Here is a 23,132-nt window from a genome sequence, read left to right as displayed (position 1 = left end):
CAAAACACCTTATAGTTTCGGAACCGGAAGTAGTATCCACAACAAATTCAGAGATTCCGTATAAAACCGTAAGACTTTTCCTTTAAATCTGCAAGTTTGTGAAAATCTATGTGACCATCTTGAAGAAAAGTGAGTGAGATCTTTTTTGCAGTTTTTGACGACTATTTATAATACTTCCGAAACCGGATTCAGATGACCGGATTAGCCGAAGTTGGTTCGTATGGCCAGCAACAAATATGACCTACAAATTGGAACAGCTTTGAACACAGTTAAAGAGAATTTTTCCTTCTTTCACTTCGTCAATTACGAAGGCGGTATAAAACTTTCAACGCTCAACCCAGTATATCCGAATTTAGAGGTCGAACCTGTAGAAAACTCAAGTATTTTATATGTAGTATCATAATAAGAACTTCTACCGTGGAAATCCTTCAAACCATCTCTGAGAAAATAGACTGAGTTTCATTTTGAAGTAATGAAACACTATTCTCGGAATCGAAAATCGGGAATTAGGATAGCCGGAATTATTTTGATAGGCCGTCTACAAACAATGACCAACGCTTGGAACAGTTATTATATCGCAGTTTAGAAATTTTTTTATGTTTTTTGCTACTATTGACGATATAAAATTTTTAAACACTTTTCACCCTATAATTCCGGTACTGAAAGTCGTATCTGGATGAAATTCTAAAGTTTTGTATGGGACGATAAGACCTTTAATTTCAATCGAAGTTTATGAAAATCGGTCAATTTGAGGTATGTGAGTAGGTAATCAGAAAGTAAAACTTTTAAGCTTTTTTTTCATTCTGACATTGATTGCAGATACAAAGACTTTGCTTAAATTCCAATTGGTTGATCTGCTATATTTCGAATTTGCGTATCTGTTATTTCTGCATATATAAGTCAGTTTAAACAGCATGAATCCATCATGTAGGGTTATTATTATTGCAGTTAAAATTATTATCATTGTAAATAATTTTAACAAAAGTATGTTTGTTAATAATATTTATTGCTTTCATTGTTTTATCCTTTCGATCGCACTTATCGTAAAATAGCTAAGATTTTTATCAACCGCATCACCGTGTTTTACCAAAAATCACACACCAGTAGCAGACATTCGTAACTGGTTCGTTTTCATTATAACGTGTACGAAATAGAACAAAGCACGCATCGTTCGTGTTGTGTTTTCTTTTTCCGTGTCAGCACTTAAAAGCAAAACTTTGGTATTACATTCCTTTTGCAGAATTTGACCTTCTGTTTCAACAGACTTCTCAGTTGTTTCTTAGTGTACAATCATTGCATGGCTGGTGCTACGATCCTACTGACACCAAGAATCGTTCCAGGTCGGGGCTCGAACATACGACAACTGGCTTGTACGACCCCTGTCCATGCATTGAACCGTTTCAAACCTCGCTGAGAAATCGAAGTTCTACTTATGAAATATTTCTTCACTACTTTCGATGCTTCCGGAACAGGAAAAGGGGGGTCCAGTAGTGCTGAATTATGTTTATATCCCAACAAACTAACAAGTTCTGCAAACTAGAAGCATTTATCATTCAGTTTTATGGGAGTTCTATTATCGTTTGTGAAAATACACTCATGAAATTTTTTTTTTCACTTATTACGTTTTAGTTCCGGAACCGAAAGTCGGATCCGGATGAAATGTTGTAATCATCATTTTTGCGATTTTTTTTTCAGAATTATCATTCAACAAAATAAATTCGAATGTTTTGCATGATAAAAAGCATCATTTGAACAAGAGGTTGTGATTTTTCCGTGAACAATATTGAAAAATAAGTCGGTAAATAGATATTTTTGAGGACGCTTCTTGAAAATCATGATTTGCGGTGTCCACTGTATCTCAGCGCAGATTAATCAGAAGTGAACAAATCAAATCAGCATAGGTAGAGTAGAAGTTTTTCTAAACCCCAACGTTTCTGTTTGATTTTTTATTTTTTTTTTTAATTTTCTGATAGTTGTTCTAAGTGAAAACTACGATTTTTCACGAAAAATATCCGCCATTTTGTAGCTATAAAACCTCGCAATAATAAACTATAAACAACGGAAAGAAAAACGTTGGGGTCTGATTTTTTATATGTAGAAAGTGTGTGCAAAATTTGAAAAAAATTGGTGCAGTAGTTTTTGAAAAAACCTGCTTTCGAGAAAAACGCGTTTTTTGTCTATAAAATCAATGGAAACAATTTATTACTCAAGGGAGCCCGTACGGTCTAACATTTTCAAAAAATCTTATTTTTCTTTTATAATGTTATAATGAAACATTTCAAGAATGTTTTGTCAAGTGTTTAAGTCAATTGAAGTAGCAATCTTGGGCCTGTGTGCTGAACTCTTACTTCTTCGCAGTATGAGATAAGTAAAGATAAAGGCCCAAGATAACTTGCTAACTTGCTGAGTTTTGTTCCGACAGGCTTGAAAATTTCACAGAATATTCTTGAAATGTTTTACTATAAGAAAATGCAAAGTGTGGAGCCGTATTTTTTCCTTTTTCGCCTTGTATGGCTATGCAATCACTGTAAAAGCCGACTTTTGAACGGAGTGTCATATACCATTCTACTCAGTTTGTCAAGATCACAAAATGTATGAATGGGCATATGTGTGTATACATGTATGGCTGTGTATATGTGACAAATAATGTCACTCGATTTTATCAGAGATGGCTGAGTCGTTTTTCACAAATTCAGATTCAAATGAAAGGTCTTATGGTCCCATAGATTGTTATTGAATTTTATCTTTATCCGACTTCCGGTTCCGGAATTGCAAGGAAATATGTGCAAATCTAAGAAAAAAACGCACTCGATTTTCACCAAAATTTCTCAACCGATTTTTACAAACTAAGATGCAAATAAAAGATCCTGAAATTCTTTAGAAAGTCCCAGAAAAGTCGATCCAGATTCGACTCTCGGTTTCGGTATTACAGCGCGATAAGTGAAAAAATTTCAATTTCATGAGTATTTTTTTTTCAAAAGTGATGGCGAAACGAAGTACAAATGTTTATAAAACTTACTGCTAAATTCATCCAGTTAGAAAACTTTGTTAGTTAGTGGATATATAAATCTACTTTGGGACTACTAGTGTTCGGTTTCCGCTTCCGAACGCGCCGAAAATGGAACTCATTTTGATTTCTCAGCAACGGTCAAACCGATTTTCACAAATCATGATTCAAATTAAACTTCTCATTGTCTTGACTGTGCAATTTCATCCAGATCCGACTTCCAGTGCCAAAAGTATGGGCGATAAGTATCAAAACTTTCAAACTGTCATTCAAAATTATACAAAACCGGTACGCATCGGTACGTGCTGGAAGAAGAAAACACCAACACCTAGCACACAGCGTGCTTTGTTCAATTTTGACAAAATCTTCTAGTGATGTTTTTGAAAATATAAGTATTAAGAGAATTAAGAGACATCATTACACCACTAGATGGATAAAAAAAAGATATTTTGGTGCATATCACCCTGTATCTCCGGAACCGGAAGTCGGAACGGGATGAAATTCAATAGCCTATGAGACCATCAGACCTTTCATTTTAATCCGAGTTTGTGAAAATCGGTTTAACCATCTCCGACAAAAGTGAGTGCATATTTTTGTTACATACATACACACATACACACACATAATAATAATTTTTCATCTAGCAGTATTCCCTAATCGCAAACCTGGCTAAATCTAGTCAAAACGGAGCCATCGATGTGATGGTCGAATTCAACAGGACAGGAGAGTACAGTGAAACGTGATCACCTGACATTTAGCGACGTTAATCAAAAGTTTGTTTCGACCAAACCAATCTACGAACGATTCAAGTGCATTTTGTAACCGCCAACAATTCTCCACAGTACGAATAACGAGGTACAATTTCAGGTCGTCTGCATATGTTAGTTAGCAACCAGTTCCCAAAGCAAATGAGACATCATTGAAAAATAATACGAAAAGCAAAGGTCCTAAATTACTACCTTGTGCAACTCCTGATTTGTTAGAGAATAGTGATAATAAACTGTTACTCAATTTTACTCGCAGGAATTCTCCCGAAGAGATATGAGCATCCATACGACATCCATCTGAGCATGAATCGACCTAAAAAAATCAGACTTTCTGGATTAAATGTGGGAAAATAAATTTATCTGTTATTTTAAATGTAAGATATTTCAAAAGTACGATTGTAGGTCTGAAACGAACAACCGGTTTTGTTCAATCATTTTGCAAAACATTTCGATATTTTCAGGGTGTTTCCAAGCTACCTAACAGGATTTGAATCATTCCATTAGACTTACAATAATTCACTTTGCATTTTCCAGATTTTGTTCATTTAACATTCCACATTTCCCACGAAACAGTTTTTACCAGCAAAACATCTGCTCCCCTATTCACCATTAACTATAAAAACTCACTCGACAAAAAACAGAAAATCCGTCCAACATTCAAAGCATACTTTCCTATGGGCGCCGCACATCCTACAACCCCATCGTTCAACACCCGCAAATGGTCAGTAACCTTACGGTACACAAAGCCGCATTAGTACCGCCACGATTAGTACCGAACTTCCTGACCAGGTCAGCGCGAAAGCAGCTGAACGATCGGCTTTCCGAGTAGGGAAATGGAACAAGTGCACTTGTTGTTGTGCAGGCTACGTCGGTACTATTTTCATCCATAATCCTTCCGTCCAGTTGGAGTTCCTCCGCAGGTTGCATAAAAATAGGCTGTAAACATTACGGTGGTGTTTGTTTGTTCCGACAGAAGGACAATAAGTGGGACCTTCCTGTTAGTCTGGCTATGAATGCCGTGAATGCAGAATTAAAATTAATGCAGTTTTGATAGCATGTGGTTTATAAAAGGGGAGTGTTCTCTCAAGTTGAATGGGTAATTTGATTATCAGAACGAGTGCATACTCCTGGTTGACATTTATGCCATAGTTGGAACCAGGTGTTCTTTGAATTCTAAACTATAAAAATAAGTGCAAAAAACGATTTTGAGTTTTGCACCTAAATATACCCCGCGATTATAGTCTGGCATATACCAGATAGCAGACAACACAGACTTGTCTATAAGGACTGTCAGACATCGCGTTCCTTCACATTCCCATGCATAGCCGATCAAACACTTCCGTGCTGCTAGGGAAACCGACTGGTTTCCGCTTTCGACACCCTTTCGATGACGCCTAGATTCCATCACCTTCAGTTGAAACTTTTGTTTTAGTAACGCGCGATGCAACGGCCAAACAACAAGTTCAAGGCGGCGTACGACAAAGGAATTCGCCGACTATTCTTTCTTAGTAAAACTGTAACAAGTTCTACGTGGTCTACATAAGTAATCGTCATTTAATTCTGGCATTATTGTGCAGTTAACCTGGAGACGGTTGGTTTTTCTCTATACACATTAATTCAATCAATTCGGTCACCACGCAGGAAATAGTGCAGACCACCGAAAACAGTGAAAACGGAAATGAATCATACAAACCTGTACAGGAAAAAATGCCACATAAAACAGGCAGTTTGAAGCAGGTCTAACAAAAAAGCGATACCTAAGAGCTGAGGAAAGGAAAGGAAATAGAACCACTTCTACTAAGAAATTGATTACCGGTCCGAATGGGTGACATCTGAACGGAACAACAAGAAGTAACGAATCAGTAATGCATTCAAATTAGATGACGCGATATAAGGCAAACAAAAAAAAAGGAGGCCATTTGCTCCGAGGTGAATGATTCCTGTATTGGCAGACAAGTGGCGCAAGAGCCAACAACAGTGACGAAGCAGACCTATCATTTTCAAAACCCTTTCTAACTGCATCAATTTGTTTGAAAACTGCATTTGAATAATTGAACGTCTCTATCGGAACTTTCCAATGCAGTCCATTCATCGAAAATCAAGTTACGTTCACTGTCTGACTGTGTTCTATCCTTCTATTTCGGAATGGAAATAATTTAGTCTTGCTCACAACATGAAAACAACGTCGATGAGAATTACTGCATTCGACATACCACTAGTCTACAACTACGGAGCTTCAGTATCACTTGAACTAAGCTACTCTTGAACGTTCGGCAACTATCACAAAAGAAACTGAAAGGCAGGATTATATGAATAACGTGTGTGACGAAGTGAGTGCTTTAATGAATAACAAAAAGTTTTCTATAACAAAACAAAAACTTGTGCCTGGAAGTGAAATGTGATTAAATTTGCATGACTCTTAGTTTTTTTGTGATCTATCTTTTCGCCAATTGTGTAATGTCTAACCTCTTTCGTGTTCAGGAAAACCTATCACATGTAAGCTATCAGATTTCTAAAATGTGCTACTAGAGGGACCGATAAAAATGGCTCACAAATATGGACTCATTGACCGATTATTGGATTTTGTTCAAATTTTTCAGGATATGCTAGACAGACCACACCAGAGTTCATTCTTTGCACCGTTGAATATTCCGGACATGATGAAAAAAAAAATTCTGTTGAACATTGTTCTGTTGGTTTTCTTGGATGGTTCTTGAACTGTTAAATTTTTTTTAGCATTTCAGCGATCAATGGGTGGGATGCCTCTGGGTTTTGATGATAAGGGCACATATTTTTTCTCAGACAATTTCTTGTTCCGACGACATGACTGGAAATACTGCATGAATAACCATAGAGAGCAGACGTCCAAGCTAGTACAAACTTTTTCCTAAAAAACAGTGTGAAGCATACAAGTGGAAATTCGGTAAAAATCACTGTTGCGTACGATTTCACATGCTTTAATTTCATTATTTCCGTTCTGCAAGAGTCGAAACAAGGGAGCTATTTCGGACCACTCCTATTCATGCTGTTCGTGAACGATCTACGCATTAAATTTTCGTCATTTGAAGTAATGCATGTCGACGATTTTAAAATAAGGAGTGTATCGAAAAGTAGTTAGCAACATTGATTATAGAATAAAAAAGCGAAAAAAAACATATTTTGACATCAGTTTTCGATATACCTAGAAAAATTACATTTTTATGCATTTCACTGATTATATTGAAGAAAATCCTAGTTTCTGTGAACTTTGGACTTGACATTCTTCATTAAATTCTGCACAGTTACTTTTGTGACTTTCCTGATGGCAGCTGTACAGTTTTTTTTAACTCCTGCATATTTTGGGACACTGTACCTTCCTTCCGAAAGTGCCGCTTGACAATTGCCCAATACCTTGCCTATGAAATAAACGTATTTATGAAAAAAAAAAAATTGCCCAATACCTTTCAATTGGCCGAATTGTACATTATTTTTTGACAACCACTGTAAAACGGAGTTGGCGTAGTGGGCTGAAGCCAAATCCGCCCAGAAGAGAGGAGGAGCCTTATTCTTTCTGTACAGTTTCAGCATTCTCTTCTTCAAACATTCTTCCTCGTACACCTTGGCATTAATTGTGCCCTTCGTGAAGAAAATCGACGACCGCAAACCACAGGTACAAATTGCTTACCAGACCAACACCTTCTGCCCAAACTTTTCCATAGTACACCGATTTCGTATAATATTGCGGTCCGGGCAGCGCTCGAGAGTCTTCCTTGGCGTAGGTTTCGTCGTCGATCACGATGCATCCGTCTTTATTCTGTAGAATCCGGTTATACAGTTTTTGCGCTCTTGTTTTGGTCTGAACTTGCTGTACCAAGGACGTTGAAACGATAAACCGTACCGAAACCAATCGATTGCGCAGCTGTTTTTGACATGTAAACAAACATGTCACCGCAAAACACGCTGGAAAAAATTAAGCCATTTCAGAGTAATAACTGTTTGAATGTTGCTAACTACTTATCGATACACTCCTTATATCACATCAACACAAGCCTTGGAGATTGTTGTTCCCTTCAAATAAACGTTAAGAGAGTCCTAAAAATGTTTGACAGAAACGTCGTGACAGGAAAGCAAACGGTAGCGGTAAAATATATTTATCCTTGTACATTCTACATCCTTTGTGCTATATTATGAATGGCAAGAGACGCTTTTTAAGTCACCAAAATGTACCCTCTGAGAGAGTGATAAGTTTTTGATAGTGAATATCTTTTGTTGTATCTAACGAATCAACATAATTTTTGCTACATGCCATCGGAAATATGATCTCAATTTTATGATAAAATTTTCAGTTGTGTGACATAATCTCAAATTATTCAAAATTAAACTTTTCTGAAATTTTTTGTATAAACGAGTATCAAAGAGGATAATTCATAAGGCACGTTTGCCTTTCTCGTATTTTGAAAGCTCATAGCTCAGTCATCTGTGAAAGGATTTACATAATCTAATTACCAATATAATCGAAATTTTTCAACTTAAACGTGTATAGCAACAGCATTGAAGTATTTCAATAGTACACTATTGAAAAACCATTGTGTTTTTCGACCCATGTCAACACCAGCCAATCAGAACGCGTTCTGAGGAAGAGAACAAAATATCTGCTGTTGTACAACAAATCGTACGAGAAAAATGTTCCGAACAGTGCTTAATATCGTAGTGAGTTCCACAATTTGGTCCTTCTGAAAGGCATGAATGAATCCCGTACAGCATCCTGATAGTTTTTTCAATGAAATGTAAATCCGAATTGAAATAATCGACATTAAAATTCTCTATGCTGCTTTTTTTTATAGCCGTTAGGACCGCCCATTAGTGAAAAAGCTACAAACGAAATCACGTAAAAAGAAACCTCTCAACAAAAATTGGATCAGTTTGGATTTCATCGCCACTGCGAGCAAATGTATTGTGTGTCGTTTGCAAAGCTAGTTTCGCTTCCAACAAGAGTGATTACGTCACAGCTGCTAGTCGTTCGCATTGGTGAAAAAACAAGGAAAAGAGGACAACGGTGGGGAGCATCACACAAAATCAGCCGTTCTAATGGCTCTAAAAGTTTTCTAAAGAACTATTAGGATTTCTTCTTCGCAAATCGAAGGTAAAAATCCTCAGTTTATTGAAAATCTAGAACTATTTGATTAGATTTGTGCACTTTTCGCTGTATGAAATTCACAGTAATCGAGATCAAGTGAAGCCTTCTTTGTTTTTGCGAAAAATGTGAAAAAGGGGAATGCTTGCATAATTCATACAATTGATCAACTAATTGATTTTCGGAAGTGTTAAGGAACATGTCAGTTGTTTTCGGATTCACGACAATGCAGCACTTTCGCGGAAATGCCGTCAAGCCGCCATTTTGTTTTTCAATTTTGAAAACTGATCTTTTTTTGTACTTAAATATACATATTAAAAAGTGCTTTATACAAAATTCGGATTACTCCATTTTTTTGATCCCGAAATAATTCCGCAAAAAAGCCCTTCTCTTTTTTTCTACAGTGGTGTAACCCCTTAAGTCTTTTAGATAATGCTGAAGTCTGAATATGGTTTGAATTCGGGTAATAATTGGAATCCAGATATGAATTTTGGGAGTACCGAAGATCATCCGGAATAGCCAGTATTGCTATATTAATTCAGTATCGGAACCTGAAGATATAGGTCTATGTCGTAAATTCCGTCAATTTTCTTATGGAACTGTTTTTTTTCTGTTGAATTTATATTCGTAAAAAAATTGAAATTATTGTCGAGTCGACTACTTGTTGATCACTTTGCCAAACAACCGATAAATTTCTTATACACATCGAAAGCACAATTTGGATGTCTGTTCTCTGTGGTATAACTACGAAATTTGACAGACGTAAACAATACATCATGAATAAGATATAATCAAATTCTTCGGATCTTTTTCATACGGTTCAGTGTGCCATTTTCATCGAAAACACCTTTTAAAGGGTGTACCGACAAATATTGTGACACTTTAGAATGATTGGGTTACCATCTGCACGTGCCTCGTCCGGCAGTGTCGGGCCTAAAAAAAGTTGCCGGGCTTACAAAAATATTGTAATTTCATTTCATTTTAAGCTAAGATTCATGTTGGATGTCACAAGTGATCACTTTTCAGTCCTACTATATACATGATATGGTTATTACCATCAGAGCTTAAAACTATCACGCATTCTCGATGAAAGAATCCAATCCAACAGCCTCATTTTCAATATTTTACTGTCTCATTCGTAAATGACCGACACCAGAACAAACGAAGAGAGACGAAGCATTTTCGTTTCTAATTGAACAAATGAGAGAGAATAATTGCCAACGTCACTCTTTCCTCTATGACAAGACGAAACCAAATTAACGTCTTCAGGGAGCATTAGCAGAATTTCATTATTTCATCGATGTATTGAAAATCTGTGACTAAAATATGACAAATCGAAGTAATTACATCCCAGAACCTCTTTGGAAACCAAAACTACTACAAATTCGAGCACCAACAGGTAAAAGTTATTGTGAAACCTTTTTCTGTCATTTTCGATTCTCAAAGCTTCGGTTGAATACCGATACTTAATCTGTATGTACGGTAAATTTACTGTGTTTTATGTCACGTTTCTAATCAAATTATGTAAGCTACATCAATTTGCAGAGCTTAGCTTCTCAAAAGTAAGCGATAACATACAGAGCATTTACAAGAAAGTTGTAGAATTTATTTATTCTAAAACTATGTATGGTTTTAGCATACATCAATTTTGATCAAGATATTATGATTTTCCAAGACATGTAGAAATGAAGGTCAATGAAATACAACATGCTTGGTTCACATTTAGATTATGCCTTGCTTCTCGGATAATTTAAAATCTTCTGTCAATGTTACTATATATAGCAAATTTCATAAAATTCCAATCTAAAGAGATTTTTTCTATACGGATTCGGAATATTTTTATTACTAATTGATCGGTGCTTTCGAATCTGCCTATACGCTTCTAAGAAACCCAAAAGAACCCCTCCCGATATAAAATCCTGGGCACGGGAAGCTTCAAAATAGAAATTAGCGATAATAACAAAGGCGTCATTAGAATTTTTCTGAACCGGGAGGAAAGTGACCACAAGAATTAAAAATTTCGTTTCATGAACTTACAGAATTGTATCTCTGCAACTCTTGGGAACTTGCCTTTTAAATAAATTGAATAAGAGTTGAAACTCAAAATAAATCTTAAGAATGGGATTGTGGTAGATATCAATCGGTTCAATATGAACTCATTCCAAATCCGCATTGTTCTTCCTAAGCGGTTTTGTTTCAGTAATTTCAAAGAGTCACATAAAAATCATATTTTTTTTTCATTTAAACAATCAATCAATAATATATAGATTCCTCGTCATTCTTCTCAACAATCAGGTCAAATCGACCGGTAGCACCACCTCCTAATCGTACACAATCCGAAGTCCAGTCTGCAACCTTCGAGTTTCCTTCAGACAAACATCACCCTTCTAACAAGCACAAGGGCGTTGAAACGACGAGGGAAAACACTCACACCACAATTCTGCATCGACTCATTCATCCTCTCCGTAAGAATGTATTCCTGCGACGTTCTCAGTCATAATTCACTAATTATTTAATTCACTCACCACAGGTTAGCCACCAAGCAATGCAGCAAGCAGGACTATATACTAGGCTGCCCATCCCCGTGTTACTGTTACTGACCAAGGACTGACCAACCGGACGGCCTCAGGACTAGTCAACCGATATACAACGATACTCGGCGGCCGCGGCGGTCAGTAGTAAACCGACATCGGCAGGACTAACATGGCACAAGCGAAAAAGTGTTCATTCGCGGAACGTGGAGTGTTGGGTGCTACGAGTGAAGTGTTTCAATTTTAAACGAAAAGTTCCTATTCATGGCAGTTTTGCATAATATCCATTGAACAATTTAGTGTAGACGATATTTCAATTAGAGGATATTAAAATTTGAATATTCTAGTGAAGAGCAATGTGAAGCAGATACTAAATATTTTGCTTGCGCGTTACTGAATAACGAAACTGTTTCAACGAACAGAAATACCAACGGAGAGGAGGGAAAAAGTTTCCACAGAAAAAAAACAATGCAAATGGATATTCCAGGTGTGTACTCTCACCAGGAAATTAATTGTTTTCAACTCCATGGATGTGAGTGGGAAAGTTTCCTAGCGAATGTTTGTATAGAAGTGCACTGAGGATGGTAATTTTGGTGAAGCGAGAATAGAAAAACCTATTTATGATTCTAAGTAGTGAGCAAACACAGAAGCAACCGACTGACAAAACAAAATTGCCAACGAATAGAATGACCAAAACAGCTCGCCAAAATCGTATTCGGATTCACATTCTGAAGTGAAAGATCAACTTTCCCACGCTAAATCCTCTGTGTAGCAATGCAGGCGTTTTTCAACCGTTATTTTTTTCTTCTTCCTGTTTCTTTCCGTTCTCTGATTTCCAACCGACTCGGAAAACCACAGAAACGGGAGCCGTGTTTACACTGGGAAAATCATATTTGACCAGTGATAGCGGAACGGTTCGGCGACACAGACCAGAGCCGGTTCCACCGGACCACGATGAGCAACAGAAACGACCGAGCAGTTCATCAACTGCTTCTTCCGCCGGTGGTGGTGGTGGCGCTACCTTGATGATAACTTCAAATCCGGCCACAGAAACCACCACGGACACACAACGAAACGAACTGAGTCCAGTAAAGGCAGCCGCAGGGCGGCAACAGAGTTATTTTTTCATCAAAAATGATCCGGTGGCTAAAATTGTGTGCGGAAGCAAACAAAGTGGAGTTGTTTGCGGTGAGTATACACATTTCAGTAGAATCCAAAATAACCGAAGCGTTTCCGGTTGGTCACAAGAGACATTACGTTGGAATATTTAGCACATACCGTAGAAAAGCGTATTGTTCACATGTTAAAATTTGTTTAAAAATTCTACATCTTCTACATCTTCAGTATAATGGCATGATGCCAAATCTTACCAAAACAGCGATGATAAATCGTTCGACTACAAAAATGACAATGGACGTTTCTTTAGACAATCTTCGAGGTTCACTCCTTTGTTCACGGCAATTGTTCACAGTAATTGAACTGCCATATTAAGTATGTTTCGGAAACTTAGACTTGTTCACAAAAAGATAGTCGGCAAATGGCAACGCTTCGTCTGATGTTTCATAATGTATTCTTCTTGTGCGTACGACAATTGTGGCAACTAACGTAACACATCACTCGATAAGTCGTATGACTGACACAAAAATGGTGCTATCATTGTCAAATTCATACAGCGTTTTCAAATGACAGCTTTCAAAAGACATTGTTCCTACTTTGTCAACTGGGAAAGTTGTTGTTTCCATATTTTTGGGTACACATGGTATACTCTTCATCGATTATCTTGAGAAAGAAAAAAACAATCAATAGCGTATACTGCATAGATGGTTTGACTGCGGCACTAGTGCGTACTATTCTTGAATACGGAGTTACAATTTAGGTCCCGTATCACAATGTTCATATTCACCCTTATTCTGAAAAACGACGTATCGATTTTTCGATCGAATCCTAGCCTTGGTATTACATTCCTGTTGTGGAATTTGACATTCTGTTTCAACAGACTTCGCAGCCGATTCAGAATGTACATAACCATTGCATGGCTGGTGCTACGATCCTACTGACACTACGAATCCTTCCAGGTCGGGGCTCGAATATACGACGATCGAATCCTAGCTACCTTTGATTTTGCTAGCGTTATTGAGAATACAAATGAAATACGATCGAAAAATCGATACGTCGTTATTCAGAATAAGGGTGATTGGCCTTGCCTGAATCGTCTTCAATTGTCACGTAACGAGAATCGTTGTCCCCCATCAACCTAACGACGCACAGTGGTCCAAAACTAGAAAAAGACGGTCAAAAGTCAGTACTGACTTTCACTGATTTTAAAGAGCTAACGTGTCTTCGAAGAAGTTTTACAAGATTATATTGCGCTTCTTTTGAAAGTGGCACCTTAATTTTTGTTAAGGGGGTAGTACCAATTTCGAAAAAAATAATTTTTTTTTCACTAAAATTTTTTTTTCTATCTCATTTTGAAGAAAGAAACATTTGAAGTATTTTTGCTGAAGATATAAATAATGTAAAATACATATTTTTTTGAGATATATTCACTTTATTTTAAAAACAGTTTTTTTGGTTTTATCTACGTAGAATCTACCTCTATTACCTAAGTATCAGGATTCACATCAGGATTACAGGATCCTTGTAGCTTCGAATCATGCATAGAAGTCGTTTTTGTAAACATTCCTTGATGTATGTTTCGCTGTTCATTGAAGCAGTGGTGATGAAGGGTTTCGAAATCTTACCGCAGCTACAAATTGCTTGCCAGACCATAGCTTTCTTAATAAATTTTGTCTCCAACTGGTTTAACACTTGCCCTTCTCGCACCGTATAATATTGTGGTCCCGGCAAGGATTTGTAATCGAGTTTCACATAGGTTCGTTGTCCATAATTATGCAGTTCAAATTTCCAGCAAGAATCGTATTGTTCAGCTTTCGAACCCTCGGCCTGATCGATGCTTCTTGTTTTGGACTACGTTTTGGTTGTTTCTGCTTCTTATAGGTTCGAAGATTCAAACGTTCTTTAGCACGAAGAAGTTCTTCCTCACTGAACTTTCAGATTGCATTTCGCACGGCTTTTTCACTTACTCCTTCCATTTTTGATATCTTTCTCAGTAACAGTCCGCGTTCTGTGCACCATTTGTACACAATTTTTCGACGTTGTTCTGCTGAAAGTCCACGCATTTCGAAACAAACTAATGAAAACGAATAAACAACTACACAAGTTGTTAGAGAAGAGTGTAAACAACAGGACGCAGTCATAAAAATTGACAGATTCTGAACCATTGTGAAATGGCAGCGGTTTTTGGTTGCGTCCATACTTTCTGGGACAGTCTTTACCTTTCTATAGAGAAAGTCAAAAACCCTTCTTAGTCCACTAGTGAAATTTTCATAGATCTTGAAAAATCACCATGATATTTAGGAAATCGAAAATAGTCCTATAAAATTGATTTTTTCAAAATTTTTTTTCACTAAATCTCAACGTTTTATGCAGTTTTGAGACTTTGAGCATCAAAAAAAATTTTTCGATTTTGGAAATTACATGTACTCCCCCCTATGGTGCTTTTTCAAGATCGAAAATTTTCAAACCTTTACCGCCGGACAGAATCCCTAACGCATGTCCGATTTAGCTAAAATTTTGAATGAGGACATTTTTCGAGCACTAGCGCTTCACGAAATTAAATCACACACACACTTTCCGATCTCGTCAAACTGAGTCGAATGGTATATAACACTATGGGTCTCCGAGGCTTCGTTCGAAAGTCGATTTTTCCAGCAATTCTAATACCTTTCTAAAGAGAAAGGCAAAAAGAGACCACCAGAATTATGGGCCGACAACTCTTGGTTTTTGCATCACTATAATGCACCGTCGCATACTGCATTGATTTTTCGTGATTTTTTCGCCAAAAATTCAACCAATATCGTTCCGCAACCACCGTATTCGTCAGATTTAGCTCCGTGTGACTTCTGGCTATGCAGTAAACTCAAACTACCGCTCCGAGGAAACCGATTTGAATCAATTGAAAACATAAAACGTGAATCGCTACGCGCATTGATCTCAACAACTGTTTCGAAGATTGGAAAAAAACGTTGGCACAAGTGTATAGGGGAGGGGGGGATAACTTTGAGGGGGACGAAATAGACTTGGAAGATTAAATAAAGAATTTTGAATTGATGAACAAAGTTCTCAAAGTCAGGCCGAAAACTCAACAACGGAACTCTCTCTTCATTTTCTCAAAAACAACTGATTCGATGTTCACAAACTTAGATTCAAATAAAAGGGTGAACGTATATTAAAATAGACTGCTTATGACTTTTGCTCGGACCAGTGCCGCTTTAACATATTAATGGGCTCGTGGCAAGATTTATTTGTGTGCCCCTAACTAACTGAATGTACTTTTTGTCGTGAATACGACTTACTTTACTATGGGGCGCCTCTTCAAAATTTGCCCTCTAAGAGAGTGATAAGTTTTTGATCGTGAATATCTCCTGTTGTACCTAATGAATCAACATAATTCTTGCGTCATGCCATCGGAAATATGATCACAATTTTATAATAAAATTTTCAGTTCTGTGACATATTTTCAAATAGTTCAAAATTAAACTTTTTTGAAATGTTTGGTATAAACGAGTATTAAAGAATATAATTCATAAGGCGCGTTTGCCTTTCTCGTATTTTGAAGGCTCATAGCGCAGTGATCTGTAGAAGGATTTATATAATCTTACTACCAATAGAATCGAAAATTTCCAACTTGAAAATGTATTGCAACAACATTGAAGTTTTTCAATAGTACACTATTGAAAAACCTGTTTGATTTAATCCATGACAGCACCAGCCAATCAGAACTCGAGATGTTTGCATCTTTACAAGAGCATTCATATAAAAGTTCAGTGGTTCATTTTTCCTACCATTTTCTGAGCCGAAACAAGACACACACGAGAACCATCTCAGATCTAAATGCAGATCTTGTTGATTGTGATAATTCAATTTAAACTTTCGATATTTCCTACCAAAAGATTCATGAAGATGGAAATTAAAATAATTTGTACCGTCACTAACACATTCAAATACGAACGGCAATGCGAAAACGAAAGTGACTATGCTGAACACATCTTTATACAAGTATGGGGTCGTGTGAAAATATGCCATGCGAAACAGGGTTGCCATATATACAGATTAAACTGTGTTATCATTATTATTATTAAAATGACTTTTGCATACCGAAGATCATCGATACATGTCAGACCAGGCCATTGCAATTGTCTCGTACTGAAATTTCGAGAAGAATCAGATATCTTCGAATTTCATGGTTTCAATAAAAATAAACTACAAATTTGTCGTACCTAGCCTCCTATATTAGCAAATTGAAAAGGAATTGTTTCAAGTTTGGAATATATAGCTGTAGAATAGTGGCTGTTTAATGTAACTAATCTGTACTTTAATGTAGGTGCATCGCTTCAAACTCTATTAGTGAAATAGGGGAAAGCTTGCACAATTCATATAATCAATCAACTAACTGATATTCGGAAAAGTGATGGGAGCGTTTCAGTTTTTTCGTATTCACGACATCCAGTTATGTCTCTGACATTACCCACCCGCATTTTTATCTTCTGTATATTGTCAGAACTGAAATAAATTCAAAATGTGTCTAAGAAAACGCACTAAAGTTATAGCTTGCACACGATGTTCCAATATTAGACAGTTCGTGCAATACTTCAACACAATAATTTTCCAAACTAACAAAAGATTGCAATTTATTCGCTAAATCATGAGTTACTATGTAATTCTCGAATCACATGCACTGTGAACATAAGATAAAACTAAACTTATTTGTCACTTCGACTAAACTACGAAAAAAAAAAACGGGTCGTCAAACGCCGATTACTTTTCTCGTGTTCCGTGTACCGGATAGCAATTCCACTAGTAAAATCTGAATTCACCGGATCCAGTTCTATTTGCTTTTAGTATCGCGTTACTCGTTGGAATCCAAGTAAAAAAATGGCACTTGTTCGTGTTTGCGTCATTCCGTTCCGAGAATTTACCAACGCGACATCCGAAGCTCACAGTTGAGAGCTCACGGGAAAAAAATGCAAAAATTGTTGTTTCGATTTACCGTCTCAGATAACCGACCATACAGAGCAGTTAGCAGACTTATGGTCGGTTATTTCTTTCTGTCACGATTTTCACTCCAGCCTGGCCACTGTCCACCCGTGCGATGCGATTAAGCACGAACATATTTTTCCACTTGTTTCGGTTTGTATACTCATCCAGGAGGGCCGCTTCTATTATTCATCCTATCCATCGTGATGGTTTATTGATCACTGGATTGGGTTGAAACTGGTTGAAAAAGTTCTGAAATTTTCATCGATGTTTTGACAACTATAGCCGAATTCATTTCAGTTCAAAGCATCAAGGACCTCTTGGATAAACATGAGTAGGATTACCCTAGAGGGTAGAATGCCGGCGATGAAAGCATCACTAGGCGCTTCACACAACAATATTTCAATCCAAGGTGAAGGTCGATGAGGTTGTAACTTACAGATGACACAGCTAAAACATTTCACTGAACAAATTTAATTTATACATGGAAAAATAGAATTTTAACCAGCAGAAAAACGTATCAGATTTTATATTCAAAATACATTTTCTTTACCAACTTTTCAGAGTCTGGTCGTCTGTTCGTTTGGGGTCGCAATCATCTGGGCCAGCTGGGGATAGGTTCGACCGAGGACTGCCACAAACCGTCCTGTGTTCGTACCCTGAAGAAACTCGGACAGCGTGTCACTGATGCACAGTTTGGAGGAAACGGGTTCAGTTTGATTCTCACAGGTGCAGTATAAAATTCTCCTCGGAAAACAGCAGATCTTTTAAGCAGTGTTATTTCCTACATTTGACAGCGGACAGCAAGATCTTCTACAGTGGCAAAAACGTGTTTCCCTTCAATGCGAAAATTCAATCTCTTCTGGAAGCAGATTCGCTTCACAAACGCAACCTGGATGGAAGCGAGTACACCAACATTCCGGTGGAGTTGAAAGAGTTTACCGAGTGTTTGGAAAAGGAAGATGAATTCATCGTCAACATTTCCGCCGGGTTTTGCCACTTTATTGCTCGGACCAGTGCTGGCAATTGTTTCGGTTGGGGTTACAACAGTCACCAGCAGTTGGGAGGAGTTGACTCACTGAAAATACTTACCAAACCCGACCGTCTGGGAGTGGAAGAACGAATCGCTCTTGTGGAGTGTGGCAATTATTGCACTCTAATGGTATCCCAAACAAACCGAATCTACCTGAGTGGGAAATTTCAAAAAATATGCATCCCAGTCATCAAAGAACTTTCCCACATTGAACTAACCGCAAAGATTGTGTCGCTTAAAATCACCAACACCGACACAATTTACCTTCTGTTAAAGAACAACCAAATCTACAAAAGTAACCGGGTGCAGAAAGTCGAAGATTTGCAATTCGCTCGTCTGGAACTGCTGGATCAGCTACTGCGAGCGGGTGAATACCCGACACGGATCGCTCCGGCTAACAATTTTACCTCATTCGTCACCAACAAAGGTCGCTTGCTGACCACGTACGATGACGATAGTCCGTTTACACCGTCCGATCACTTTAGGGAGCTCAGAAAGTTCAAAGACTTCACCGTTGTTAACGCAACCAGCGGTTTGCAGCATTCACTGATTCTTGCGTTTCCCAAGAAAGCTTGTTCACCTGCGATCGAAGTAGATTTTATCGAAGCCGTAGAAACCATTGAAGCTGCCATCAAAAGTGAGGAGGAAAGACTCCGCAACGGGACACCGATGCCGGTTATGACCAAACTATCAGCCGATCTGAGCCTTGAGTTCATTCGGCAGGAAAAACGACGCCTGCGACAGGAACGGATCGTTCGAGAGCTCTCCAAGGACGAGTGCATTCAGATCGAAACGGATGAGAATAATGTTCGATTCATCGACAACGGAGTGGATATGACACAACTGGTCGTGACCGCGGAGGAAATCTACAATCAAAACGGAGACAATGTTTGTGAGCAAATGAAGAACGAAAAAAATCATCTCATAGATAGCAATTTCCTTACATGCGAACAACCCATACAAAATGGGTTTCTGGCTGCTAAAACACCTACGCCGAACATCAGCCAGTTAATTGATTACAGTGACAATGCAAGCATATCCTCGCAATCAACTTTCGACGACGACGAGGATGACTACAACAACACTACGGAACCTAAGGAGGAAGCTTATACACCTAAAATTACAAATGACTCCAATAATAATAATAATAATCAAGACGAAACGCGAAAACTGAGTTTAGGAAGTAAACTAGATGGAAGCCTAGCAAGCGAAAAATCTAAGGAGAAAATGAAAAAGTTTCTAAGGGACTTGAAATCGAAAAGCATGGATGTTAGTTGTCGTAACCCTGGAACGGTTCTAAATGATGGTATTCATTCATTTCCTTCATTTTCAGAACAGTTTATTGATAATTATTTATTTTTACAGATTCCACGTACACGAAAACTGGTATCCAGTCACAAAATGGAAAACGACCACTGAAAGTGTGCAGTTTGATGTAAAATTTTTTGAAACATTTGAAGCAAAAATGTGCATAAAATTGTAAAATTAAATAAAATCGTACGTTTATCGTTTTGTTTACAAATCCAAAATCGAATGCCTAACCTCAATTTCGCCAGATTAACTTTACTCATCAATTAAAATAAACACACAACTTACCGAGGGTTTGAATTTCAAATTGCTTGATGATGGTGCACTAAATTCTCACAGAAACTAAGTGGTTATTATGCACTTTGCGATATTTGCGTAGAAGAAACACAGTTTTTCACCGGCACAATTGCACAAAACTAACTCGTAAATAAACCAATCAAATCAAAACTGTAAACAGCTGGTTATGACAGCTATTTTGCGGTGCAGCTTTAGCCTTCGCAGGCAGCAGAGATGCCAGGTGGAAATTTCAAATATTAACAAGCAGGGTTGAAAAGGTATGTAATCGCTAAAGTAAGTCGGCGGACTTAGAGATCATAAAGAATGATGCACGGCATTGGTTTAGCAGTCCGCGGAGATTTCAAAAGTGTGTAAATTTTGACAAATGTCTGCTAAAACGTGAGTTTCAAGTCTGCAAATAAAACATATCAGCAGATTTTTTTCTGAAATTCAGATGTAGATGTAGATTTGCATACAATTCTGAAGACATGGCATCTCTGCTATGGAAAGCTTTCAATCAGTGTAGCCATAACGCAAGTTTTTAAGAAAACTGCCACTTTGCCGCTAGAGACATCTGCGTATGAAAACTAAAATAAAATTGACATCAGCAACGGAAATGAACCCGGAGGGTAAGAAAATTAAATTGAACGTGACAAGTGCTACTTTTCTAGGTGAGAACTCTGAATAATATTTGAAAAGTTTCAGAAAAGTGTAAAATTGAGTTAGGTATATTTCTGATAAACAATTATTGTTTTCAAAATACCAATGTTTAGAGGACATCTCGATTACAAGAATGTTTATCAATCGAAAATCATTAGTTTTGAATATTTTACATACTATTCCTGGACATTCGACAAATGGCATTGTGACGTTCTGTTCTAAACAAAAAAAAAGGTTCATTAGAATTTAAAAACAAGATGCAGTCAAAAAATTACCCCACCGATTTGATCAACTCTTGTTTAAAACAATGAAAGGCTAGTTTAATACAACTGCTGCTGTTAAAAATTGAGTTTCTGTGTTCGTGAAATCATCATTATGAAAAATTCGTGAAATCATCATTATGAAGAATACATAACTACGATTCGAAGAAATTTCAGAAAGAGTTACCTTTCAAAAAAAGAAGAATTTCTGATTGCAGTATTTCCTCACTATCGATCAACAATTTAATGTAAACGGAAATCGATTGAAGGAATCCATGAAATATACACAACTTCAATCTTTTGTGTTAAGGTAGCGCTTCGCCGCTGATGGTAGTGATGTCTGAGGAATTTGGTGAGGGAGACTGCTTATTAGTTTGGAGAGATGTAATAATTCCCATAGGACCGAAAATACTGTCAGCATTTAAAACTCTTTGCATGGTTTTTACAGTATTCGGTATTAAATGCGAACCTTCCGACAATTTTTTTTGTATGCTACAAAACAAAATTTTAAGCCTCCATTAAATGTTAATAAAATGTATGCTGGAAACAAATTTTTAAGAATTTTTGATCCTAAATGGCTTTATAATGTTGAGAAATCACAAACAAAATTAATCGACCAGATTTTACCGGTTTCGGAGTTAAGAGCTAACGACTATTAAAAATTGCTATCCATCCATTTTTAAGTTTGGTTAGTCGATGGCCCTACACACTTAGTTCGGTTATTCCCGGTCCGATTTTAGACATGCGGAACTATCATCGATTTCCCATATAAAAAAATGAAATACATAATTACTCGACTAAGTGGATGAAAAACGCTTTCAATTTGACAACACGTTCATCAATATATCGATTGGCATATTGTCGCAAAACTGAAATGTAGAGGCGCTGCTTGTTTAGAGATGACTTTCAACAAGAGCTGTCAAATCGGTAGGAAATTTTCTAATTACTCCACCTTTTCAACGATTTCTTTTGAAAACGGGCAGATTCATTAGAAAAATCATAGTAGAAGTTGAAGAAAAAGGTTTTACTGTGAGGTGGTAATGTTGATCTTAGTTCATTGTGCGAAATCTACACCCCGGTGATGCGATTGTCATCTGAATACAATTGGCTTGAAGACGAAATTTTTGGTTCTAGTTCGCTTTCAAATGCTGTGTTTAAGCAGTGTTCACATCTTTCTTCATGCGGTTGCACCAACATAAGGAAAAGATTTCGATGGAATATAATCAAACTATAACAAACCACTTTTTTTCTTATTCAAAAAGAGGTCAAATTACTTGTTTTGCAGTGTGGATTGATTGTATGGTATGAACGTAGCTTAAAATATTGTTGACAACAACGCCACCAAAACAAAATGCGTCGGTTTCAGGAACCAGCTTCCATAGCAGGGGGGTGGAAATCTACCATTTATTCAGAATAGAGCATTAAACTTGGTTTGATACCATTTTTCAAATGCCTGGAAGTGACAAATAAAATATCCAAAATAAATAGTACTCGATCGCTATACATTCTAGTACTCGAGAAATCAACATTACACTGGTTTCTGTTTAAAAAAAATGTTGATCCGAAAAAACCTAACCTTACCCAATTTCGCACAGTTCTGAAGATTTTCCATGTTTAATCGTAGTTTACACTAAAAAAAGTAGTAGTAATCACTTTGAAATCGATTTTTTTCTACTTCGAGTGTACTTTTATTGATATCTATTTGTACTATTGAATAAACGATAAAAATGTTGCAAATCACTACTGCCGATATGAAAATTTCCGAAAGAATCCTACTTTTCTTGGTTCCATTTTTCATTAGCAGGTGTCGCTACCGGTACATCAGCTTTGCGACAATGTGACAATTAGCATTTACATGAAACATTTCAAGTTAATGTTATATCATGCGAGGACGTATTTCATAAATAAAGAAGATATAAATAGATAACTAGCAATAGTTTACATAAACTAACAAAGCAAACATTGCACAAAACGGTACAAAACTGCGTAAAATTTCAATTCTTTTGAATTGTCATCCATCTCTTCTAGAATTGCAATTTCAGCCCAACTATATTGAAATATACTGGAAAACATAAAAAATT

The 23,132-nt window shown here is 37.1% G+C and overlaps 2 protein-coding genes across 3 annotated transcripts in view; one reads left to right on the top strand and one right to left on the bottom strand.

Moving 5' to 3' along the window:
• Nucleotides 1–20,304, bottom strand: part of LOC131438595 (HIV Tat-specific factor 1) — a 188,283-nt gene extending 167,979 nt beyond the window's left edge. Inside the window, exon 1 of the mRNA XM_058608706.1 lies at nucleotides 20,144–20,304. The gene's annotated coding sequence lies outside the window, so the exon portion shown is untranslated. The remainder of the gene's footprint in view (nucleotides 1–20,143) is intronic.
• Nucleotides 11,189–20,076, top strand: LOC131438594 (X-linked retinitis pigmentosa GTPase regulator). Of its 2 annotated transcripts, XM_058608704.1 has the most exons (6): nucleotides 11,189–11,352; nucleotides 11,418–11,905; nucleotides 12,277–12,606; nucleotides 18,079–18,243; nucleotides 18,312–19,853; nucleotides 19,913–20,076. In XM_058608704.1, the coding sequence occupies exons 2-6, from the start codon at nucleotides 11,887–11,889 to the stop codon at nucleotides 19,984–19,986; spliced, it is 2,130 nt and encodes a 709-aa protein (XP_058464687.1). In that variant the 5' UTR covers nucleotides 11,189–11,352; nucleotides 11,418–11,886; the 3' UTR covers nucleotides 19,987–20,076. The 2 variants fall into 2 exon arrangements, with proteins under 2 accessions (XP_058464687.1, XP_058464688.1); XM_058608705.1 differs by lacking the exons at nucleotides 11,189–11,352; nucleotides 11,418–11,905; nucleotides 12,277–12,606 and adding an exon at nucleotides 17,767–17,926.
• Nucleotides 20,305–23,132: the final 2,828 nt, after the last annotated feature.

The sequence above is a fragment of the Malaya genurostris genome, chromosome 3 (assembly GCF_030247185.1).
Source record: "Malaya genurostris strain Urasoe2022 chromosome 3, Malgen_1.1, whole genome shotgun sequence".
In the NCBI taxonomy this organism is placed as follows: domain Eukaryota; kingdom Metazoa; phylum Arthropoda; class Insecta; order Diptera; family Culicidae; genus Malaya; species Malaya genurostris.
This window is presented reverse-complemented; position numbering and strand designations above follow the sequence as displayed.